The 19977-nt window shown below is 33.8% G+C and overlaps 2 protein-coding genes across 2 annotated transcripts; both read right to left on the bottom strand.

Moving 5' to 3' along the window:
* Positions 1–8871: 8871 nt before the first annotated feature.
* LOC140431790 (uncharacterized) lies at positions 8872–10509 on the bottom strand. Its single transcript, XM_072519671.1, has one exon. The coding sequence runs from the start codon at positions 10507–10509 to the stop codon at positions 8872–8874; it is 1638 nt and encodes a 545-aa protein (XP_072375772.1).
* A 169-nt stretch (positions 10510–10678) lies between these two features.
* On the bottom strand, positions 10679–19698 carry LOC140431789 (uncharacterized). The gene is made up of 4 exons (XM_072519670.1): positions 19527–19698; positions 12686–12977; positions 12107–12624; positions 10679–11868 (listed from the first exon to the last, which is right to left on the bottom strand). Exons 1-4 carry the CDS (start codon positions 19696–19698, stop codon positions 10679–10681), a joined length of 2172 nt encoding a protein of 723 aa, XP_072375771.1.
* Positions 19699–19977: the final 279 nt, after the last annotated feature.

Below are 19977 nucleotides of genomic sequence, written 5' to 3'. Positions count from 1 at the left end.
ACGCGCTATCTCAGAGTCCTCCAAATTATAGTTTATCCGAAGCTGATTTAGTGGACCTCATATACCAACTTCCTTCACCTTTCCTTCTAGTTGGAGATTTCAATGCCCACAATACATTGTGGGGTTCTGAAAAAACCTTGGGCCGGAGAAAGACTGTCGAAAATGTATTAAATATTACCATATATTTAAGTTTGTGCCACCCAAAAATATATCCTAACCTCACATGGAAACCAGCTGACTATCTTTATGACATCTATCTATCTATCTATCAGTAATCATTCATCATCATCAGTGGTGCTACAGCTCTAGTTGAGCCTTGACCTTCCCCAGTCTATTTCGCCAGTCGTTTCTGTTCATCGCCAACCGTTGCCAATTTGCCGCGCCGATTTTCCTTGCGTCCTCGTCCACACCGTCCCTCCATCTCAGTCGTGGTCTGCTTCTACTCCTATTTCCCACTGGGACCGATAATAGAGTTCGTCTGGGTGGGTAATTTTCATTTGCTCTTGACACATGTCCAGCCCATCTATGACAGTAATCATATCCTATTTTAATATCTGAAATATCTGCAAAACATTTCGACCCCTTTAAAAAATGGAACATTTCTAATGCCAATTGGGATGGCTTTCGATTATATACTGAAAGCAAATTAAATCAGCTGCAGTTATCAGAAGATGCAAATGAAAATATTAGCGCTTTCAATAACTGTATAATCTCCGCTTCTGAAGCAAATATCGGACAAACAGCAATTTTTTTGTCTCGTAAAACAACACCTTGGTGGAATGAAAGATGCTCTCTGGCTTTACAACAAAGTAAGGCAGCATTAAACAAATACCGCAGAGACAGTACTAAAGAAAATTTAATTACCTTAAAAAATCTGAGAGCCAAGTCTAAGTATGTAATTAAACAAAGCAAAAAAGACTTTTGGAAAAAACACGTCTCATCCATAAATACTGATACTCCTTCTAGAAAAATTTGGAAAAAAATTAAACACATGACAGGAAAGAAAACGTATTCAAAAATTTCTGCCATACTTACTCAAAACAGCACAGTCACTTGTAGTCAACAAATTGTTAACATCTTGGGTGAAACTTTTCATAAGAAAGCAACTAATAGACTTACTTCAAATTGGCAGCTTCCCATGTCTACTAATCTAAACTCCAGTTTATCTGATAGCAGAAAATCCGATCAAATTTCTCTAAATATGCCGTTTACATTACAAGAATTATCAGACACATTGTTCTGTTGCAAAAATTCAGCTGCAGGTCCAGATAACATTCCTTTTATCTTTATTAAAAATCTTTCAAGGCCTAGCCTAGCTAAACTGCTGGAAATTTACAATATAATATGGACCAAAAAATCATTTCCAAATTTTTGGCAAATATCCATAATAATTCCTGTTAAAAAACAAGGCAAACCTTTAACTGATCTAAATTCCTACAGACCAATTTCTCTTACATGTACAATGTGCAAACTTAGGGAGAAAATGATCAATAAAAGACTCCTGTGGTTTCTATAAAAATATAAAATAATAAATTTGGCACAATCAGGTTTTAGATCACACCGAAGTACAGCAGACAATCTAGCAATCCTCCAAACATCAATCATTAACGTCTTTCAATGCAAACAAGACCTAATAGCTGTTTCGTTTGATATCGAAAAAGCATTCGATACTCTGTATACGCCTCTTGTTATAGCTAAACTCGAGGAGTACAGTATATCTGGAAATATATCTTCATTTATTAATCAATTTCTAACAAATAGAACCTTTAACGTAAGAGAAAATGGCAAAATCTCTAGGACTTTCAAACAAACTGATGGCGTTCCCCAAGGGTCGGTATTGAGTCCTACACTCCTTATTCTTGTTTTAAGCGATATATGTAATAAAATTGAGCTTCCGGTCAAGTTTGCACTCTACGCAGATGATTTAATAATTTTCTGCCGAGGCAAAGAAACTGTTGCCACTTGCAAACTACTTCAGAATGCTACTGACCAATTGCTTGAATGGACTTCAGTAAGTGGATTTAACTTTTCTGTTGAAAAGACAAAAATCATTAAGTTTTCTTGCAGGACAGCCAGTACTATAATTCCTAAAATTACCATAAATGGTACTTGTCCACCTACAGTAAAGAGTATGCGGATTTTAGGACTCATATTTGTCAGTAAACTTAATTGGAAATGCCATTTAAAAGATCTCAAAACTAAGTGCATGACAAATCTTAACCTATTAAAAACTCTGTCTAATCATCGTTGGGGTGCGGACGAAGACTCCTTGCTTCAGATATATAGATGTCTTATTCGTTCTAAAATAGACTACTGCAGTTTCATTTATATGTCAGCTAGCCCATCAGATTTAAAACTTCTTAATTCTGTACACAACACTGTACTCCGAATATGCCTTGGAGCCTTTAGGTCAAGCCCCGCAGAGAGTTTATACAGAGAAGCTAATGAATTTCCCCTCTGGCTACGTCGCCGGCAACTCCTTTTAAAATATTCGTCTCGAATCTCAGCTAATACCGAAAACCCAGCTTATAAATTATTAAGTAATGAACTTTTAAACTCTCCTTCTCCTATTAAACTTCAGTCTATGCCACAGTATCTCTCACCACATCTGAATAATATCGATCTTTCAGTCACAACTCCAATATTAATATCACCTAAACCTCCCTGGAATAAATCGATAGCAGATTTTAATCTCTCGTTAACTAATTATGATAAGCATCAGAAAAATCCACAATTTCTAAGGCAAACCTTTAAAGAATTAATTGCTAACAACAGATTTGACCGAATTTTATACACAGATGCTTCTAAGAGTCCTACAGCTCTTGGATGTGCTGTAACTTCAAACACCGATTTAATCACATCTGGTAATCTCCCGCTCTTCTTCTGCATACATACTGCTGAATTATTCTCTATTCTCCAAGCTACAAACTTATTATCTCCAAAATATAAAAAAGTAGCAATATGTACAGACTGTTTAGCGTCTATCTATTCTCTCAAAAGTATGTACACGGTACATCCTTTGGTTCAAGCTATTCAAAACTCTTTCGATAGTTTATTCTCAATGGGAGTATCCATAACCATGATCTGGATTTCGTCTCATGTAGGAAACCCAGGTAACGAACTAGCCGACCTCTTTGCAAAACAAGCCTCGTCTTCTAATATGGAGACTGAAAACATACAACTTCATACAGATTTACAGTCGCATTTTAAAAATATCCTCCAAATGTCTTGGCAAGATCACTGGAATAAAATCTCCAAGCTTCGTGACATCCATCCCAGCGTTAAAAAGCTTGAGTTTTCTTCCATGACACGAAAAAACAAAATCTTAATTCGCCAACTTAGAATCGGCCATACAAGACTAACTCATAAACATTTAATGACTTCCCAAGATCCACCTACATGCACACACTGTGGTAATATTCTATCTGTTAAACATATTCTCGTAGACTGTCCCCACTTTCGAACAACGAAAGAAAAAATAATCGTTTGAGTCAAAACCTACAAAATATTCTCAGTTCGCCAGATCAATTCCAAAACCTTATTAATTTCCTCTATGAAACCAAGCTTTACCAGGATATTTAGAAGAAGAAACGTAGTTTAGAATTTGATAATTAATAATTGTACCAATATTTATACGAAAATGGTTGCGTTTCGATTTAATTTGAGCTTCTTATCACTCCCTGACACGTGTTTCTGGGTCTTCCCGTCATCAGAGAGAGCTTGTAAGAAAACTCAAACTAAACCAAAACGCACCGACTACTCTAGCAATTATAGAAAAAATAATTACCAGAGTATGCTACTAGAGACATCTAGTGATGAAAGATGAAGTTAAATGTGTCGATAGCAATTAAAGTAAATTGTATACTCACGCTTAATCAAGCCATTAAGAGCGATGCTGGAAATATTTATATTCCACTATGCATCAACAATTTACCCATATAAATTACCATCTTTCTTGTACTCATTGCGTCGAGTAAGGACGATAAATATACGAAAATGGTTGCGTTTCGATTTAATTTGAGCTTCTTACCACTCCCTGACACGTGTTTCTGGGTCTTCCCGTCATCAGAGAGAGCTTGTAAGAAAACTCAAACTAAACCAAAACGCACCGACTACTCTAGCAATTATAGAAAAAATAATTACCAGAGTATGCTACTAGAGACATCTAGTGATGAAAGATGAAGTTAAATGGGTCGATAGCAATTAAAGTAAATTGTATACTCACGCTTAATCAAGCCATTAAGAGCGATGCTGGAAATATTTATATTCCACTATGCATCAACAATTTACCCATATAAATTACCATCTTTCTTGTACTCATTGCGTCGAGTAAGGACGATAAATATACGAAAATGGTTGGTTTACTTTAATTGCTATCGACACATTTAACTTCATCGTACCAATATTTAATGTATTTCTTTATTAATTGTAATGTTACTATATATTCTTGTAATGTAATCTAATAGAATTGTACCTGTGTCAGTGTCGAGCTGTCGAGACACGTAAAGCTAAATAAAAAAAAAAAAAAAATTTGTGTATATGAAGCCGCATTACCAAATGCAGCTTGCTGTTTTGCCTGGTCAGAAATTAACGGTAGACGAGGAAGTTCTGAAATAGGATGATTATACTTCACTACTTTTCAAAATGTGTTCCAGTATGTAAGTGAAATAAGTTTATTTTCTGATACCTGCTGAGGACAGAATCGTAATCAGCATATTGCAGCCTTACTATTATGGGATGTTCAAAACATAGACCATTTAAATATTATTAAGAGTCTGGACATTCCTATATGGAAGTTGACTCTATGCATAGTAGTGTCGAAACCGCTAAAAAACACAGATCTATCTATAGGATGCCATATTACTGGTCTATTTTTTAAAATGCAAAAGGAACTAAAAATATCAAGATTGATGATAAAAAAGTATGTATAGAACCATACAAATGTAAATAATTTAAATACTACGACTTTTATGATTTAAAAAATTTGTCACACACTTTAATTAAAAACCGGTCAAAAGACCAAAAGGGTGAAAAAATAATGTGGTTGAAGATAAAAAGAATGAGATTCGTGAAAGGAGAGACAAACAGAATCTATTTTAATTATGACATGTCAACAAGCTTCAATTATTTCTTTACTGATACTGCACGGCAGTCAACAAGAAAAAAGCACGCCAAGTTATCAACTAATACAAGCAATCTTGAAGAACTTAAGTGACTTTATGATGCACATTTGCCAATAAGCATAGCAAAAAAGAAAAATTTGGTACAGCTATGTGATAAGGGCATAACGTTGTTTAATCTTTAGTGTAAGGAATAGACGTGTGTAAATTCTGCTCCATAATAATTTCAATTTTTGGTTATTGTGAGTCGATAATTCTGCTGATTTTGCGTGCAGTGTGTAATAGAAGAATAAAAGTGTTAATGGTAATTATAGCAAAGACATTGGAAGAAAGGTAAGTGCATAACCTCGATAAATTTAGGAAGGCGAAGGAAATTTTATTTACTCTCAACATAAAAAAACTAAAAACAAAACCGGCCCAGGTAATTAACGCTATATCAGTTTTAAAAGCTAGAGGTGGGCGTTGCCACATCAAACCGTTCCAAAGTAACTGACAATTATTTTAATTGAAAATTAATTTATTCAGGAAGAAAACGTGAAAATAAATTATCGTTAGATAATTTATCGTTAGATATTTGCATAGTTTCTTTTTCATGAAAAAATATTCCAATTATGTGAGTGAGATGAATTTGGGATTGGGCGATTGAAAAAATGTCCATAAAATCTGTAAAGGAAAATTATTCGAAGTAAGGTTTTAGTCTGTCAAAATTTACTTTGGAAGTTTGGTTAGGTTTGGGGTTTAGGATAATTGCGGAATTTGTAAAGAGTTCTTGAATTTCGACACGTCCGTTAAAAACATTTTCTGATTTTGATCTAATTTGGGGTTCTTTTATTTAAACTTTATCACCGATTTTAAAATCAGGCTGTTGTGCTCAAATATTTTCGTCGAATCTTATTTTTGCCTGTTCTTTCCGTTTTTTTTTTTTTCTCTTTTCTCTTGCTATTTTGTAACAGTATTCCATACGATTATTCAGGTCTCGAATGTATATAGACATTAGTATTTTTTCATTTTATAGAGTTTCTGGTGGTCGTCCTGCAGTATGTCTAAATATAAGTTCGTATGGTGGAAAACCATGGGTCTAATTTTTCGTGTTGTTATAGCATATTGTTGTACACGGGAGTATGGTGAAGGAATGATCTTTGATGAGACTGTACCATGAAATCTCTCTACAGATCCATTACATTGTGGGTAGTTAACACTAGAAATTGTTACTTTTATGTCATATAGTTCGCATAGATTGTTCTGGAATCCTTATTTCTTTATTTTATATTGAATATTATTATAATACTTAATTTATTTCGGGTAGAATAAGTTTTAGATCTTTAATAATTATATTTCCTTAAAATGATGCAGAATAACTTTATGTGCTTATTGGTCGCATTTCATTCAAAGCGCGATATAATATGATTTAACTTCGACGCACACAAATCGCTCATATATCCAAATAGGCATGCGCCAATGAGTAGATTTTGGTACGACTTCGCTTCCAGCCTTCAACGAAATAGGTTAAGAATTCGGAACGTTACGTATCGGGCGGGTACCGTCTCACATCCAACAGGAATTTCATGGAAGGAATCCATTGAAGTGATGGAGCAGTGATGAATCGAGTAATCACATTTGGGTCTGCATAATTAACCAAATCCTAAAGAACACCAATTTAAGGTAAGAGATTTTGTGCATAATTTGTAGAACCATATTATTTGAAATTCAATCTTAAATTTACCAATTCGTTTTCATATTTCCTACAATTAGTATTCATTTATAGTCCTTCGAGCCGGATTGAGCTTAATTCTATTAATTTTAAATATAAGCTTATTTATGCATCATTTTCAAATCACTTAAACTTCAATAAAGGCAAATATTGTCTTTTTATATTAGCAGACAGTTTTTTTGTATTTAAAAAAAAAACTGGACAATACTAAAACGAGTCGATTGTGGAACGTAAATTCTCAAACGTATTTTTGAATCGAGAAATTGAACGGTACGCAGCGGTCTGTCTCTCTTTGCTCTTCTATTCTTAGCGTTAATTATTATTATCGGTTACTTTTTACTTTGTTGGGATCGTGTTAATTAGGTTAGTTGATTTTTTATTTTAATTTCATAGGTAAATAAAGTTACTTGTTATTATCCGCTTATTTATAACAAAACAACATTATTTAATTAAAAAAAAAATTATTTGAAATTTTTAGAAAAAGGTATAAATAAAATACCCAAACGGGCTATATCACAAATACAGAACGTTTTCGGAATGTAAATTCCATCATCAGTGTAACAAAGTGTACATGCTATGACCCACTAAAATACATGGGTGAAAACCCTTTAAATGTTATAAATTTACAAATATGTTACAATATATATTACTAAAAATTAGGATGTTTAAGTTTAAGTTTAAGTGAATCTTATTCTGATTTATCAATGGAGGTCCAAAAAGAGGAAAAAAATGTTGTTCTTACAATTACAGTCACTAATGACAATTTTCTATTGAATTTACTCCACCGATGGTCTTATTTGCCTAATGTAAATTTAAATTGTAATTAAAGTTAAATCTTATTAGAATTTCACGTATAGTAATACAAAAACAAATCACTTAAACTAAACTGTATTAAAGAAATAAAAAAAGGCACATGTAAAGTATTTCGTAAGCGATAAATTTAAAACTAGTGTCCTTATTGTAACGATGTTGTGATGAGACTGTAATGAAACTGTCTTCTGTCCGCAACTACCTGTAGCCCCTCTCGAGGGGTGTTAGATAAAGGTCGGGTAAAATTTGACTGAAACTTTATTATACGGGGTTGCTCGAAAGTTTTAACATTTAAGCCGCCTCCATTGAACGCCTGTAGAGGTTCAACAAGTAATCGAGTTGAGTTAAAAGTTTGTTTCACCGTTTGTTTCACTGAAACTTAAGTCACTGATCTGTGGGTAGGACGCACACCTTTGTCATTGGTCGCTTGAAACAACCTCTAATATTTTTAATTGTCACTGCACGAACTATTCCGTCACTACCCGCATGTAATTGAGTCACTCTACCCAGGCACCATTACCAGGCACTAGACTTCCAATTCTAAGAAGACTGTTGAAATGTTTTTTCTACTTAACTCGCTGCTGGAGGGATGAAATATATTCCTTGGACCACCTAGTCCAATAACCTTGGATCATTTTTTGAAGCCTTTGGAATCTGCTAAGGCTGTTTTCCTTCATCTAAGAAATTCCGTTCAGGTATTGCGGTCAATGTGGATCCAATTAAAAAGTGTACAGGAGTAAGAGGAAGTAAGTCGGAAGGGTCGTTAGACATTGGTGAGAGTGGTCGTGAGGTTAGGCAAGCTTATATTTGACATAAAACAGTGGAAAATTCTTCATATGAAAGAATTGTATTGCCAATGACACGCTTTAGGTGAAATTTGAAAGATTTTACTCCCGCCTCCCAAACTCCCCCAAAGTGAGGTGATCGTGGCGGAATAAACTGCCAATTGATACCTTCGGTAGTTAAATTGTCCCTAATAGTTGAACTAGAGGTGTCAACAAATTTGACAAGCTCATTTTTTGCGCCAACGAAGGTACTACCATTGTCCGAAAAGATGGAAGCGCATTTTCACACGCTCATTACGTGGTCAAGCTGCTTACGACTTGTTGCTAAACAGATGATAGTTTTGTAATTGATAGTTTTATAATTTCGGGAGTGTCGATCCTCTAGCAAAACAGGTCCTGCATAGTCAACTCCACAGTTGTGGAATGGCCTAGAGGGAACAAGACGTTACGAGGATAAATTACCCATAAGATAGGTTTCTAATTTAGGAGCCACCCTACAACAGATAATACAATCGCGAACGATTCTGCGAACCACTTGACGTCCATTAATGGGCCAAAATTTTTCACGAATGGAAGCTAATAGTAATTGAGGACCGCAATGATTTAAGGTAAGATTCTCATTTCGTACAAGAATAGTAGTAAAGTGGTATTTAGAATCAAGGACAATGGGATGTTTTTTATCGTAACAAAAATCAGAATTATGCAGTCTTCCACCGATGTGGTTATACTTATCGATAAACGGATTGAGGGTAAGAAGTTTACTTTTAGAGTCAACGTTACCATGTCTCTTAAGGTGTGTCAAGTCGTCATAAAATATTTCATTTTGTACTATTCGAATTATATATTTTAAAGCATTATCTATTTCCTCGCAAGAAAGGTTCCTTCGTTTAGGAGAAAATTTACAATTATTTAAAAAGCGTAGTACATAAGCGATAATGCGCTGTAGTTTTACAAATGAAGTGATGATGTCCAATTTCATGTGAACTCTTGCGATAAGGGCTGATGCTGGTCGAAGCTCAGAGAGTTGAGAAGGTTCGAATGTTCTATTAGGCCAATGAGTTTCTGGTTTAGCTAGCCATGATGGGCCATGAAACCACAATTCGAAAGTGATAAGTGATGTAGGAGAAATTCCCCTTGATAGAAGATCTGCGAGATTCTCAAGTGTATTCACGTAACGCCATGTTTGAGATTCGGTCAAAGTTTGAATTTGAGAAACTCTATTTGCCACAAAGGTCTTTAACAAACTCGGAGAAGTCTTTATCCATCCTAGAACAATAGTGGAGTCGCACCAGTAAGTGATTTCTTCAAAATCTAATTGCATGTGTTGTTTTACCTTGTCTATCAACTCAGCTAGCAAGTAAGCTCCACAAAGTTCTAGGCGCGGTACCGTGAGGATGTGTTTTAAAGGAGCTACTCTGGTTTTGGAGCAAAGTAGATGACAACGAAAATTTTCGAAGTTTTCAGATGAACGAATATAAATGCAAGCACCATAATATGCAGTGGTGGATGCATCTGAAAAACCATGTAGTTGAATTGAGTTGTAGTTTGTACAAATTACATGCCTAGGAATTTGTAACTGATTAAGTTTAACCAGTTGAGTCTGATATGTAACCCATTTCGTAAAGATATCCATGGGGACGACTTCGTCCCAGGAAATTTTTAATTTCCACAAATCTTGCAGAATAATTTTAGCTGTTATAGTTACAGCCGAAAGCAAACCTAGTGGATCAAATATTTTTGATATAGTCGAAAGAATAAGTCTCTTTGTAACTTTACACTTGTGCTCTATAGGTTGAACATTGATATGACAAGTGTCAGATTTTGGACTCCACAATAAGCCCAAAGTTTTGATAGTATCGTCAGCTCCAATTTCCAAGGAAACATTATTTTGATTGTCAAAGTTTAAAATAGGAGCGTTTGACTTCCATTTTCTCAATTGGAAGCCATGACGAGACATTAATTCGGAAGTAAGTGATTGAATGCGTTTGATATCTTCTATTGTCGAACCACCTGTGTGAAGATCGTTGACATAAAAGTCCCGTAAAATTATAGAAGATATGTCAGGAAAATCGGTTGCATACATATGTGCCACTTCTTGAAGACATCTCGTGGCAAGAAAACTAGCAGAAGCAGTACCGTAAGTTACGGTGTTTAAAGTATAAGTTTCGAGAGAGTTTGTATGATCAGATCGCCATATGATCTTTTTTTAAGGAGCGTTCTTCCTCCTTTATCAGTATTTGTCGATACATATTTTATATATCGGCTGTTAGTACAAAACTATGTTTACGAAAACGTGAGATGATAGTGAAAAGATCATCTTGCAAATTAGGTCCAATCATAAGAATGTCGTTCAGGGAAACACCTGAATCTGTATTGGCAGAACCGTCAAAAACAACACGAATTTTATTGCCTTTATAGACACAATGATGAGGAAGAAAGAACTCAGATCCTATGGTTACAAAGGGTAAAACGGACATATGGTGTAAGGATAAATATTCATCGATAAATCGAGTGTAATCATCTTTTAATTCAAAATTCGCATTAAGCTTCTTTTCGAGAGAATAAAATCTTTTTGTTGCTGTAGTCTTAGAGTTGCCTAGATTGTCGCCGGAAGATTTCAAGGGAAGTGATACTACAAACCTACCAGAAGAATTAAGAGAGGTCGTTTTTAAGAAGTGATCTTTACAAGAAAGTTCTTCGTTGGACAAAAATTTTGTTTTTGGGCATTCTTTAATTTCCCAAAATTTTTGAAGTTGATCTTCAATGCTTAAATTGTTTATGGTCGACAAATGGCATGTAGTTCTGACTGCAACGCTATTGTTTGGAAATAATGGACCTGAGATAATCCATCCAAGTTTGGTTTTTTGAAGAATCGGTTGTCCAGGTGATAATTTAATCTGACCAATACAAATTAAATTCCAGAAGATATCTGCACCGATAAGAAGATCAATAGGAGATGAAATATTGAAGTCTGGATCAGCCAGAGTAATATTAGAAGGGATATTAAGTGTTTTCTTATCGAATGTGATAGAAGGTAAATTTCCTGCAATTTCTGGAAGTACTAAGCATGAAATTACTTGAGAAAAGTTTAAAGTTTTGGATTTAAATTTTACTGATGTTCTATAGCTTACAAAATAATTTGTTTGGTTTATACCAGAAATAGAAAAATGTGTTTTGGTTGTAGGTAACCTTAGAAGGTTTAATAGGCGCTGGGAAATGAAATTACTTTCCGAGCCGTTATCTAGAAGCGCACGAGCCTCGTATTCGTTACCTGAGATGTCAAAGACTTTTATTTTTACAGTTGATCGCAAAGTAGTAGATTTGTGCTCAAACGAAATGTTACGTGCTGTCAGTGCATTAGAGCTTTCTGATATAACTGGACTTGAGCAAGGTAAACTGCTGCTGGTTTGATTACGGGTTTCAATAAGCTTTTGTGAGTTACCTTGAAAGTGTAAAAGTGTGTGGTGTATTTTCCCACATTTATGACACCCGGAAGATTTGCATTCCTTAGTGAAATGACCACTACGCAGACAATTTATGCAAAGTCGTAAGCGTTTTGCTTCATTATGTCTTAATGACGTTTCTAATTTAAGAAATTCAGGACAAGCGTAAATTATATGTTTTTGTTTGCGTAAAGAACAGTTAGAAGAATTTTTAGAAATTTTTGGACTTGGGATTGCCTGTAGATGGGAATTTGGGACGAGATTTTTCTTCTTGATGATTAACAGATTCTAAGACTCTACATTTGCCTTCTAGAAATTCAGTTAAGTTACTCAAACTGGGTAATGTGATCTTGTCGTCTTTAATTGACAGTTCCCATTCTTTGTGTGTAGCATTGTCTAGTTTTGTAGTGATTAGATATATGATAAGGGCATCCCAAGACGTTGTGTCTAATTCTAAGGACTTAAGAGAGCGTAAATGTCTTTGGAAACCATCAAGTAAGGTGCGTAGATCATGATGTGAATTTTTTGAAACATTTGGTAAGTTAAATAATTTTTTAATATGATTATTAACAAGAAGACATTTGTTTTCGAATCTGACTTGTAGTAATTCCCATGCAGTTTCATATGTTGCTTCAGAAATGTCCAGGTTACGTATTGTTTCTGCGGCAATACCTTGTAAGGATAATCTTAGATAACGAAATTTCTGAATGTTGGAAAGTTCTGTGCTGGTATGTATGATAGAATTAAATGTATCTCTAAAGAACAACCAATTATCATAATCACCCTCAAAGAGGGTGCAAGTTGATAGCGGATAACCTAATGTTAATAGACGTTTGTGAACTGTTTTCGGACGAAATTGTCGAATTTGAAGCTTGAGCAGCTTGATCACGGGGTTTTGAAAGATTGGTGTCAATAAAATCTAGCACAGCGCTAGTAATATGAAAAAACGACGTTTCGAAAGACGACCTTTCTATACCATGGATAGTATCTGCGTTGGAAGTATAGTCCTCATCAGAGGCCTCAATAAGTGATTGAGCGTTGTCAAAATCATCAAAAAGTTTCTCAATTCTATCAAGTCTAAGTTGTAAATCTCTAAAGTTAATTTGTTCTAAAGGTTTGTTTTTGATAGAATTAAAATACGTACTAAAACGAGTTACAGAACCTTTGATTGAGGAGCGTTTAGTTTTTGCTGTAGCGATGTCATATTGACAATATAATTTTATATAATATATTCACAAAAATAAAAATGTATGTATGTATACGCAAAAAAATTAAAAGCAAATTATGTAATGTTATGTGTATAAAAGTTTTGCGAGTGAATAAAAAACGTTAAAGATAATATTTCAACTTTGTAAAAATTTATAAATGAAAATGAATAAATTGAAATAAGTTTAAGGGCGCTACTATATTCGTGTATTAATGTATAAATGAAAATATTGAAATCTCTAAATGTATTATAACAGTAAAATACGTGATTTTAAAAATAAATATTTTCCACTGAATTAAATCAAATACAAAATAAACCCTTTTACGACCATAAAGATTAAAATGAGTAATAGGAAATTACTTATGCACTAACCTTGACTTTGACGAAAGATTATACCTGCCTTCTTCCGATACTGTGTGAATGGGACGATGCAAATTCGTCGAAAAAAATACAGCTTCCATTGGAATGTACAGCAAAATATATTTTGATAACTGGTTAATTCGGCTCGAACAAGGACCATTTATGTAGGGGATGTAAGTTAAATCTTATTAGAATTTCACGTAGAGTAATACAAAAACAAATCACTTAAACTAAACTGTATTGAAGAAATAAAAAAAAGGCACATGTAAAACATTTCGTAAGCGATAAATTTAAAACTAGCGTCCTTATTGTAACGATGTTGTGATGAGACTGTAATGAGACTGTCTTCTGTCCGCAACTACCTGTAGCCCCTCTCGAGGGGTGTTAGATAAAGGTCGGGTAAAATTTGACTGAAAGTATATTATACGGGGTTGCTCTAAAGTTTTAACACCTAAAATTCAAAGAATTTTAGCTTATGTGTTAAGGTTTATAAAAAACTCTAGGTCTAAATAAAGACTTAACGAAAACAGAATCCTTACTCCACAAGAAATAAATTCTTCACTTATACCGATTATTCGATATGTTTAGCTAGATGTTTTTTCTGATATTTTCCTTAAGATTGATCAAAATCAGTTACTGCCAAAACCTTTTCGTAAATTAACACCATTTGTGGAACTCTGAGATAGCGCGTTTTCGTCTTTGCTGATTTTCGACACAATAAGTCTCCGACTCGTCGAATTAGTCTTATTTGCAAAAAGTTCGAGAAACAGGTGTAATATTACCCGTTTCAGGATCAAAAGGTAATGTATAATAAAATATTTTCGGTCTTTTATAGTTTTACTGGATACAATATTAAGTTTTCAGTTACTGTATTCTACATTTTCCTTAAATATAACGTTCATTATTTTGTCGTGAAGTTCCTCAAGTTTATTTTGCCAGAAAATGGTAATGATATTTTTATGAGATTTATCTAGGAATCCGTATTCGACGTTTCAATTTTAAAATAATCGATTACTGTAGATCTATACAAGTCGAACAACTTATCAAGTTCGTATCTTAGTGTCATATTCTTTCTATATTTTCTTCATTGTCGTGTTTTTCGTTTTCGTCTGTCTCCGTTTCGTCTATATTCGATGCAAGTAACGATATTTTGATTGAAAGTTTGCACAATCCTTGAAAGTTAGTTACCTTAAGGGTTATTAGTGGATATAACAAATACATGAAATATTACATTAAATAAAGTTAAATAACTTGATGTCTTTTAACTAGCTTAACACTGTCCAAATTTTTTTTGGTGAGAACTCTCTTGAGATCATCATTTGTGAATCCGTGGGATCTTCTTTTTTCCTCGAACTGAGGACAATCAAGCAGGATGTGTTTTACAGTCAGTGGGTTAGAGCAGCTGTAGCAGATAGGTAGTGGTTCTTTTGTTATTAGGTATTTGTGTGTTAAGGCAGTATGGCCAATTCTTAAACGATTAATAATGACTTGGTTTCTTTTGTTTAAAGAGTCTCCAGGACATCAGTTATTTTTTGGCAAATTACATTTAATTTAGTACCTAATTTTTCCCAATAATTTTGCCAAGTAATAATACGGTGGATTTTAAACAGGTTTTTTAGATCGGCGTACGGATATGTCTTCAATTTTGCAGGATGTTTTGAGTTTCATTAGACTTTTGTTAGCCAGTTGGTCTGTTTTTTCATTCCGTAAATACCTGCATGTGAAGGTACCCAAATAAAAGCCGCTTCCTTTCCTAATGATCGAAATTTTTCTAGTTCGTTTTTTATACTCTGTATAATAGGGTTGTTGGTATATATTTGTTCTAGTTCCAATAATGCATTTAATGAGTCTGTTACGATAATGCACTTCATCGTTCTACTCTTTTCGAAAAAGATTAGGGCTTCCAAAATAGCTGTAGCCTCACCTGTTAGTATACTGCAGTTGGTTGGTATCGATATGCTATAAGAATTTTCTTTACTGTAGTAGACAGCAGCGTGATCATTTGGAGTTTTAGAGGCATCGGTAAAGATTTGCAAATAATTAGGATAGTGGTCTAGAATTTCCATGAATAGAGATTTAATTATTGTGAAATTTGTAGTTGATTTGGGATACTTGGTAAGTGTTACATCAATAGTTAATGGGTGGCTTGTCCATGGGTGATAGTTTGCATTTATATTTAGCGATAGATTGAGATGATTCCTATCGAAAGTTGTGAGCTTTATTCTTTCTATGAGGGTGTAGAATTTTTGGTCTTATTGTTAGGAGAAAGTCCAGGGTTGCAGATGTGGAAAAATACAGGAAGCTGTTTCTGGGATGATATTTTTGCAATGTAGTTCAAGGATAGTTGCTGTCGTGATATATGTAAGGTAGGTTCTCCAGTTGGAAATTGCATACTACTAACCGAACTAGTTTTAGAAGCTCCCAGTGCTAAACTCAAAGCTGTAGATTAAATACTGTTTAGTTTTTTTAGAGTGGTTTTACATACAGCATCGTAACATATAGTCGATTTTAGTTCTAATGAGCGATTTGTAAAGCCTAATTAACATTTTATGATCAGCACCCCAAATTGTGTTGGATACTATTTTGAGTATATTTAATCTCTTTTGACAGGAAAGCTGTAGTTTATTTATGTGCAAATTCCAATTTAAAGTTTTCTCAAAAGTTAGACGTAGAAAGTTTATTTTTTTTGACTGTTCCAAAGGTAAATTATTTAATGTTAGACTAGTTGTGAGGTGGGTTTTATTTTATTAAAAATGATGTATCGTGTTTTTTCAGTAGAAAAACAAATCCCGTTTTTATCGTCCAATTACAAAGCCGATTTAGGAAACTCTGTATAATTTTAGTTGCTGTCATTACATTATTCGATTTACTATAAATAACAATGTCATCTGCGTCAACACTAGCTTTAATGGGTGCTTTAATTACATCTTTACTATTAAAAGCGATTAAGAATAAAGTTGGACTAAGATCGAACTTTGAGGAATTCCATTATCTAGTATCTTAGACGAGCTTTTAACACCATTTACTCTAACTTGAATCGAGCGATTTTAAAAAAAAAAAATTATAAATACAAGTATATTACCTTAAATGCCAGTATCTTTTAATGTTTGTAGAATACAGTGTCTCCATGCTCTATCGTAAGCTTGGGTTATATCAAAAAATATTGCTATTAGTTTTTGGTTATTTCAAAAGCTTCATTAATTGAAGTCTGAAATGCAACGTGATTATCTAGTGTGGACCTGCCTCTTCGAAAACCACTTTGAAAGGGAGTAAAAAAGTTATTATTTTCTAAGTACCATATAAGGCGGAGATTAAAAATTTTTTCTAGGATTTTGCACATGCAACATATAAGAGAGATGGGTCGGTAAGAGGTAGGGTTGTCTTTTGGTTTGTTAGGCTTAATAATGGGAACTATAACTGCTTTAGATCAAAGATCTGGGAATTCATGCTTTAAGAAGCAGGTATTAAATAAATCTAACATAATTAATTTGGCGCCGAATGGTAAGTTTTTTATGAAGACTGGTAGAAGATCATCTGGTCCTGTAGATGTGTTTTTTATATTTGAGAGAGAAAATTCTAATTCTTGAAGAGTTATAGTAGCATTTAAGGGGCTGTCAGAGTTGTTAATGAAGATTGTAGAAGTTTTCTTATATGTTAGGGATTCGTCAGAAATATTTTTGTCGCTAGAATTTTGTTGATAGACATCAGCTAAAGCTTCTGCGAGTGTATTTTTGCAAGTTATTAATTTATTATTGTGTTAAGGTGTTTATATGTCTATAAGAATTGGAGCCTTTAAGTTTACGAATTTTAGTCCAGATAACCTCGGAGGGTGTTGAAGAATTGATAGATGATACGTACTCTCTGCAGGTATCTCTTTTGCTTTTCTTTATGAGATATCTTACTGCAGGTCTGAGTTTTCTGAAATTAAGTAAATTTTCATTAGTATTATGTTTTTAAGAACATTAAAAGCATGGTTGCTAGAAGATCGAGCATATGCTAGTTCATTGTTCCACCAAGGTACTGGAGGTCTTTTGCAGAGCTTTGTTTTACCTATATTATATAAAGCTGCTTCTATAATTATATTGTTTAAGGAGGTAATATTAGGGTTTATATCATCACTTGGATGATAGTTTTTCAATTTTTTTTTCAATGTCATCTTGATAAGACGACCAGTTTGCAGTCTTTAATTTTCAGGATTGATAGATTGGAAAATTAGGAGATTGAATTTGATTAAGCGATATGCAGATAGGAAAGTGGTCACTGTCATATAACGATTTTAAAGTATTCCACGTGAGAAACGTTGATAAGGATTGACTACATAATGATAAATCTATGGCGGAAAAGGAGCCGTTATAGAGTTAAATCTGGTAGGTTTTCCTATATTAAGTAATAGTAGATCAGAAGAGTCAATGAGATGTTTCAATAGATTACCGTATTTGTCTGCTTTAGAGCTTCCTCATGCAGAATGATGACAATTCATATCCCCTAAAATTATTTTTGGGTGTGGATTAGGATGTGGTAAATAAATGTTGCATATATTAATATGTTTTTGGTATCTTATACTCACTGCTACAGCTTCGAGATTAGTACTTAATGTAATTGGCTTAGCTTCTAGGTCTGTACTTACGAAGATAGCTACTCCGCTACTGCCTGTTGTGCTACTCTGTTTTTTGGAAAACAATGATAATTTCGAAGATTTATATTAACTTGTTTAAAATGAGTTTCTTGAAGACATAAGATCTTTGGGCATAATTCATTTATTAAGAGTTTTAATTGTTCTAAATGGGTATAAAACTCATTAAGATTTCACTGTAAAATAAAGGAATTGGACATGTTAGAATTCTGCCTGAGATAATAGTTCATCTGTTTCTTCTGTGGAAGAGATATTATTGGGATTTAGTTTATTTTTTAATCTAGTTATATTATTTTTTAATTTTGAATTGTGAGTATAAGCGTGAACAAAATTAAGGATCTCAGTTAGCTCGGCAGTTTCATTCGAGTAATCTTTTGAAATTATTTCAGGGTGTTTGGCATATATTGTGTTTTCTAGAAAGTCACATATTTCATTATAGTTTAGGATAAACGGTGGTAATCTGTTTTCTATTTTGTCTTTAATTGACTCTAGTGAAAGTAAAAGTTCTTTGCGAGAATTTCTGGTTGACTTTTAGACTTTTTTTTTATCATTGGTTTTCTTACTACAGTAGAAGTAAATATCTGTGAATCGGTCTGTGAAGTATTTTCGGTAATGTCTGGAGAAGATGATATGAACCTTTTTACTTGATTAGGGACGTTTGTAGTAATTGGATAGGGTGTTATATCTACTGGAGTAGGATTTCTGATGTTGTTTGAGGTTGATGATGTTGGAGTTTTTAAGGAAGATGTTTTACTTCTATTAGTTATGGATCCTGTCAGGTTATTGTCAGTTTCCATAATTTGTTTTGTTTGTTTATTAGAGGATTTTATTGTAATTAATGTATCTTGAATGAAAAGTTTCTGGGTGTGCACTAGCAGTAGATGAATTAGTTTTGTCAGAACGTTGTAGTTCTGTTTGGTTATTAGATGTATTTACTGTAGGTAATATGTTTTGAGAAGTTTCTGAGTGTACATTAGAAGTAGTGGGGTTTGCTTGGCTAGAGCGTTCAGCTTCCTGATGACCAATAGTCTTGCATTTTGTACAGTTTAATCCTTCTATAGAAAGGTATAAACGATAATTTGGTATTATCATAAGAGATAATGAAAGAATCAGGAATAGACAAATTGTCTAAAGATGTAATAAATATTTGCCTTCTAAAACTCAAGATATGGTTGTAGTTCGCTTTCCGGCATACCTACTCTTAGGAAAGTAATTTTTGAGACGGAGTTTATACCCATCTGATGTAGTTCTTGTTCAATTAACGAGTTTGGAACAGTAGGACAAGCATTTGATATGACTAGTCTTTGAGATGGAGAGATAAGTCTTCTTATTTCTACTTGAGTTTCTTTTATATTAACATATATGTGGGAATGTAGTAGTGAATCAACTGCATTTTTTAGATGAAAGATATAGACATATTCTATTGTTGGCAATTCTGGAAGCGAAGGATACATTACGTGGACCAACTAGTGAACCAACGGCGATGATATAGTCATGAACTTTAGTTCCTTCAATACTGGAAAGTATTATAGCTTGTTCTTTTGTTGGATGTTTAAATGTGTTGACAACACTGGAATATGAGGCGTGAGATGAACTGTGAGTAGTATTCATAGTTTTATTCGAAGTCATGGTTGATTAATGTTAAGTCCGGCCCTGTCATCTGTTCGAAAACCGGTGTGGATTTCGACTTAAAACTGGATTTGTTTCTATTTCTTCGGAACGTTACAGCATTGTTTAAATAGGACTAGTTAGCCAACGCAATGTATAAATTTGTTTGATTCTAATTGAGACAGTCACTAGATCTCACCACTCTTTCCGTCTCAATAGATTTTAATATACTATTGTTTGTTTGATATACGTTATACTAGATGGTGCTATGTGAAAAAGTTAAAGACTAAACTAAACGTC

The sequence above is a fragment of the Diabrotica undecimpunctata genome, unplaced genomic scaffold (genome assembly GCF_040954645.1).
Source record: "Diabrotica undecimpunctata isolate CICGRU unplaced genomic scaffold, icDiaUnde3 ctg00002000.1, whole genome shotgun sequence".
Lineage (NCBI taxonomy): Eukaryota > Metazoa > Arthropoda > Insecta > Coleoptera > Chrysomelidae > Diabrotica > Diabrotica undecimpunctata.
This window is presented reverse-complemented; position numbering and strand designations above follow the sequence as displayed.

Excerpts from the sequence above, each read along its gene's own strand:
- LOC140431790 (XM_072519671.1), bottom strand. The coding sequence starts at position 10,509 with ATGTATGCAACCGATTTTCCTGACATATCTTCTATAATTTTACGGGAC.
- LOC140431789 (XM_072519670.1), bottom strand. The coding sequence starts at position 19,698 with ATGACTTCGAATAAAACTATGAATACTACTCACAGTTCATCTCACGCC. Across the intron at positions 12,978-19,526 it reads TGGTTCACTAGTTGGTCCAC|AACAAATTAACTTTAGAGAT; the intron begins GTAATGTATCCT and ends ACAAACCTTTAG. Across the intron at positions 12,625-12,685 it reads CAAACGTCTATTAACATTAG|AGATACATTTAATTCTATCA; the intron begins GTTATCCGCTAT and ends GTTGTTCTTTAG.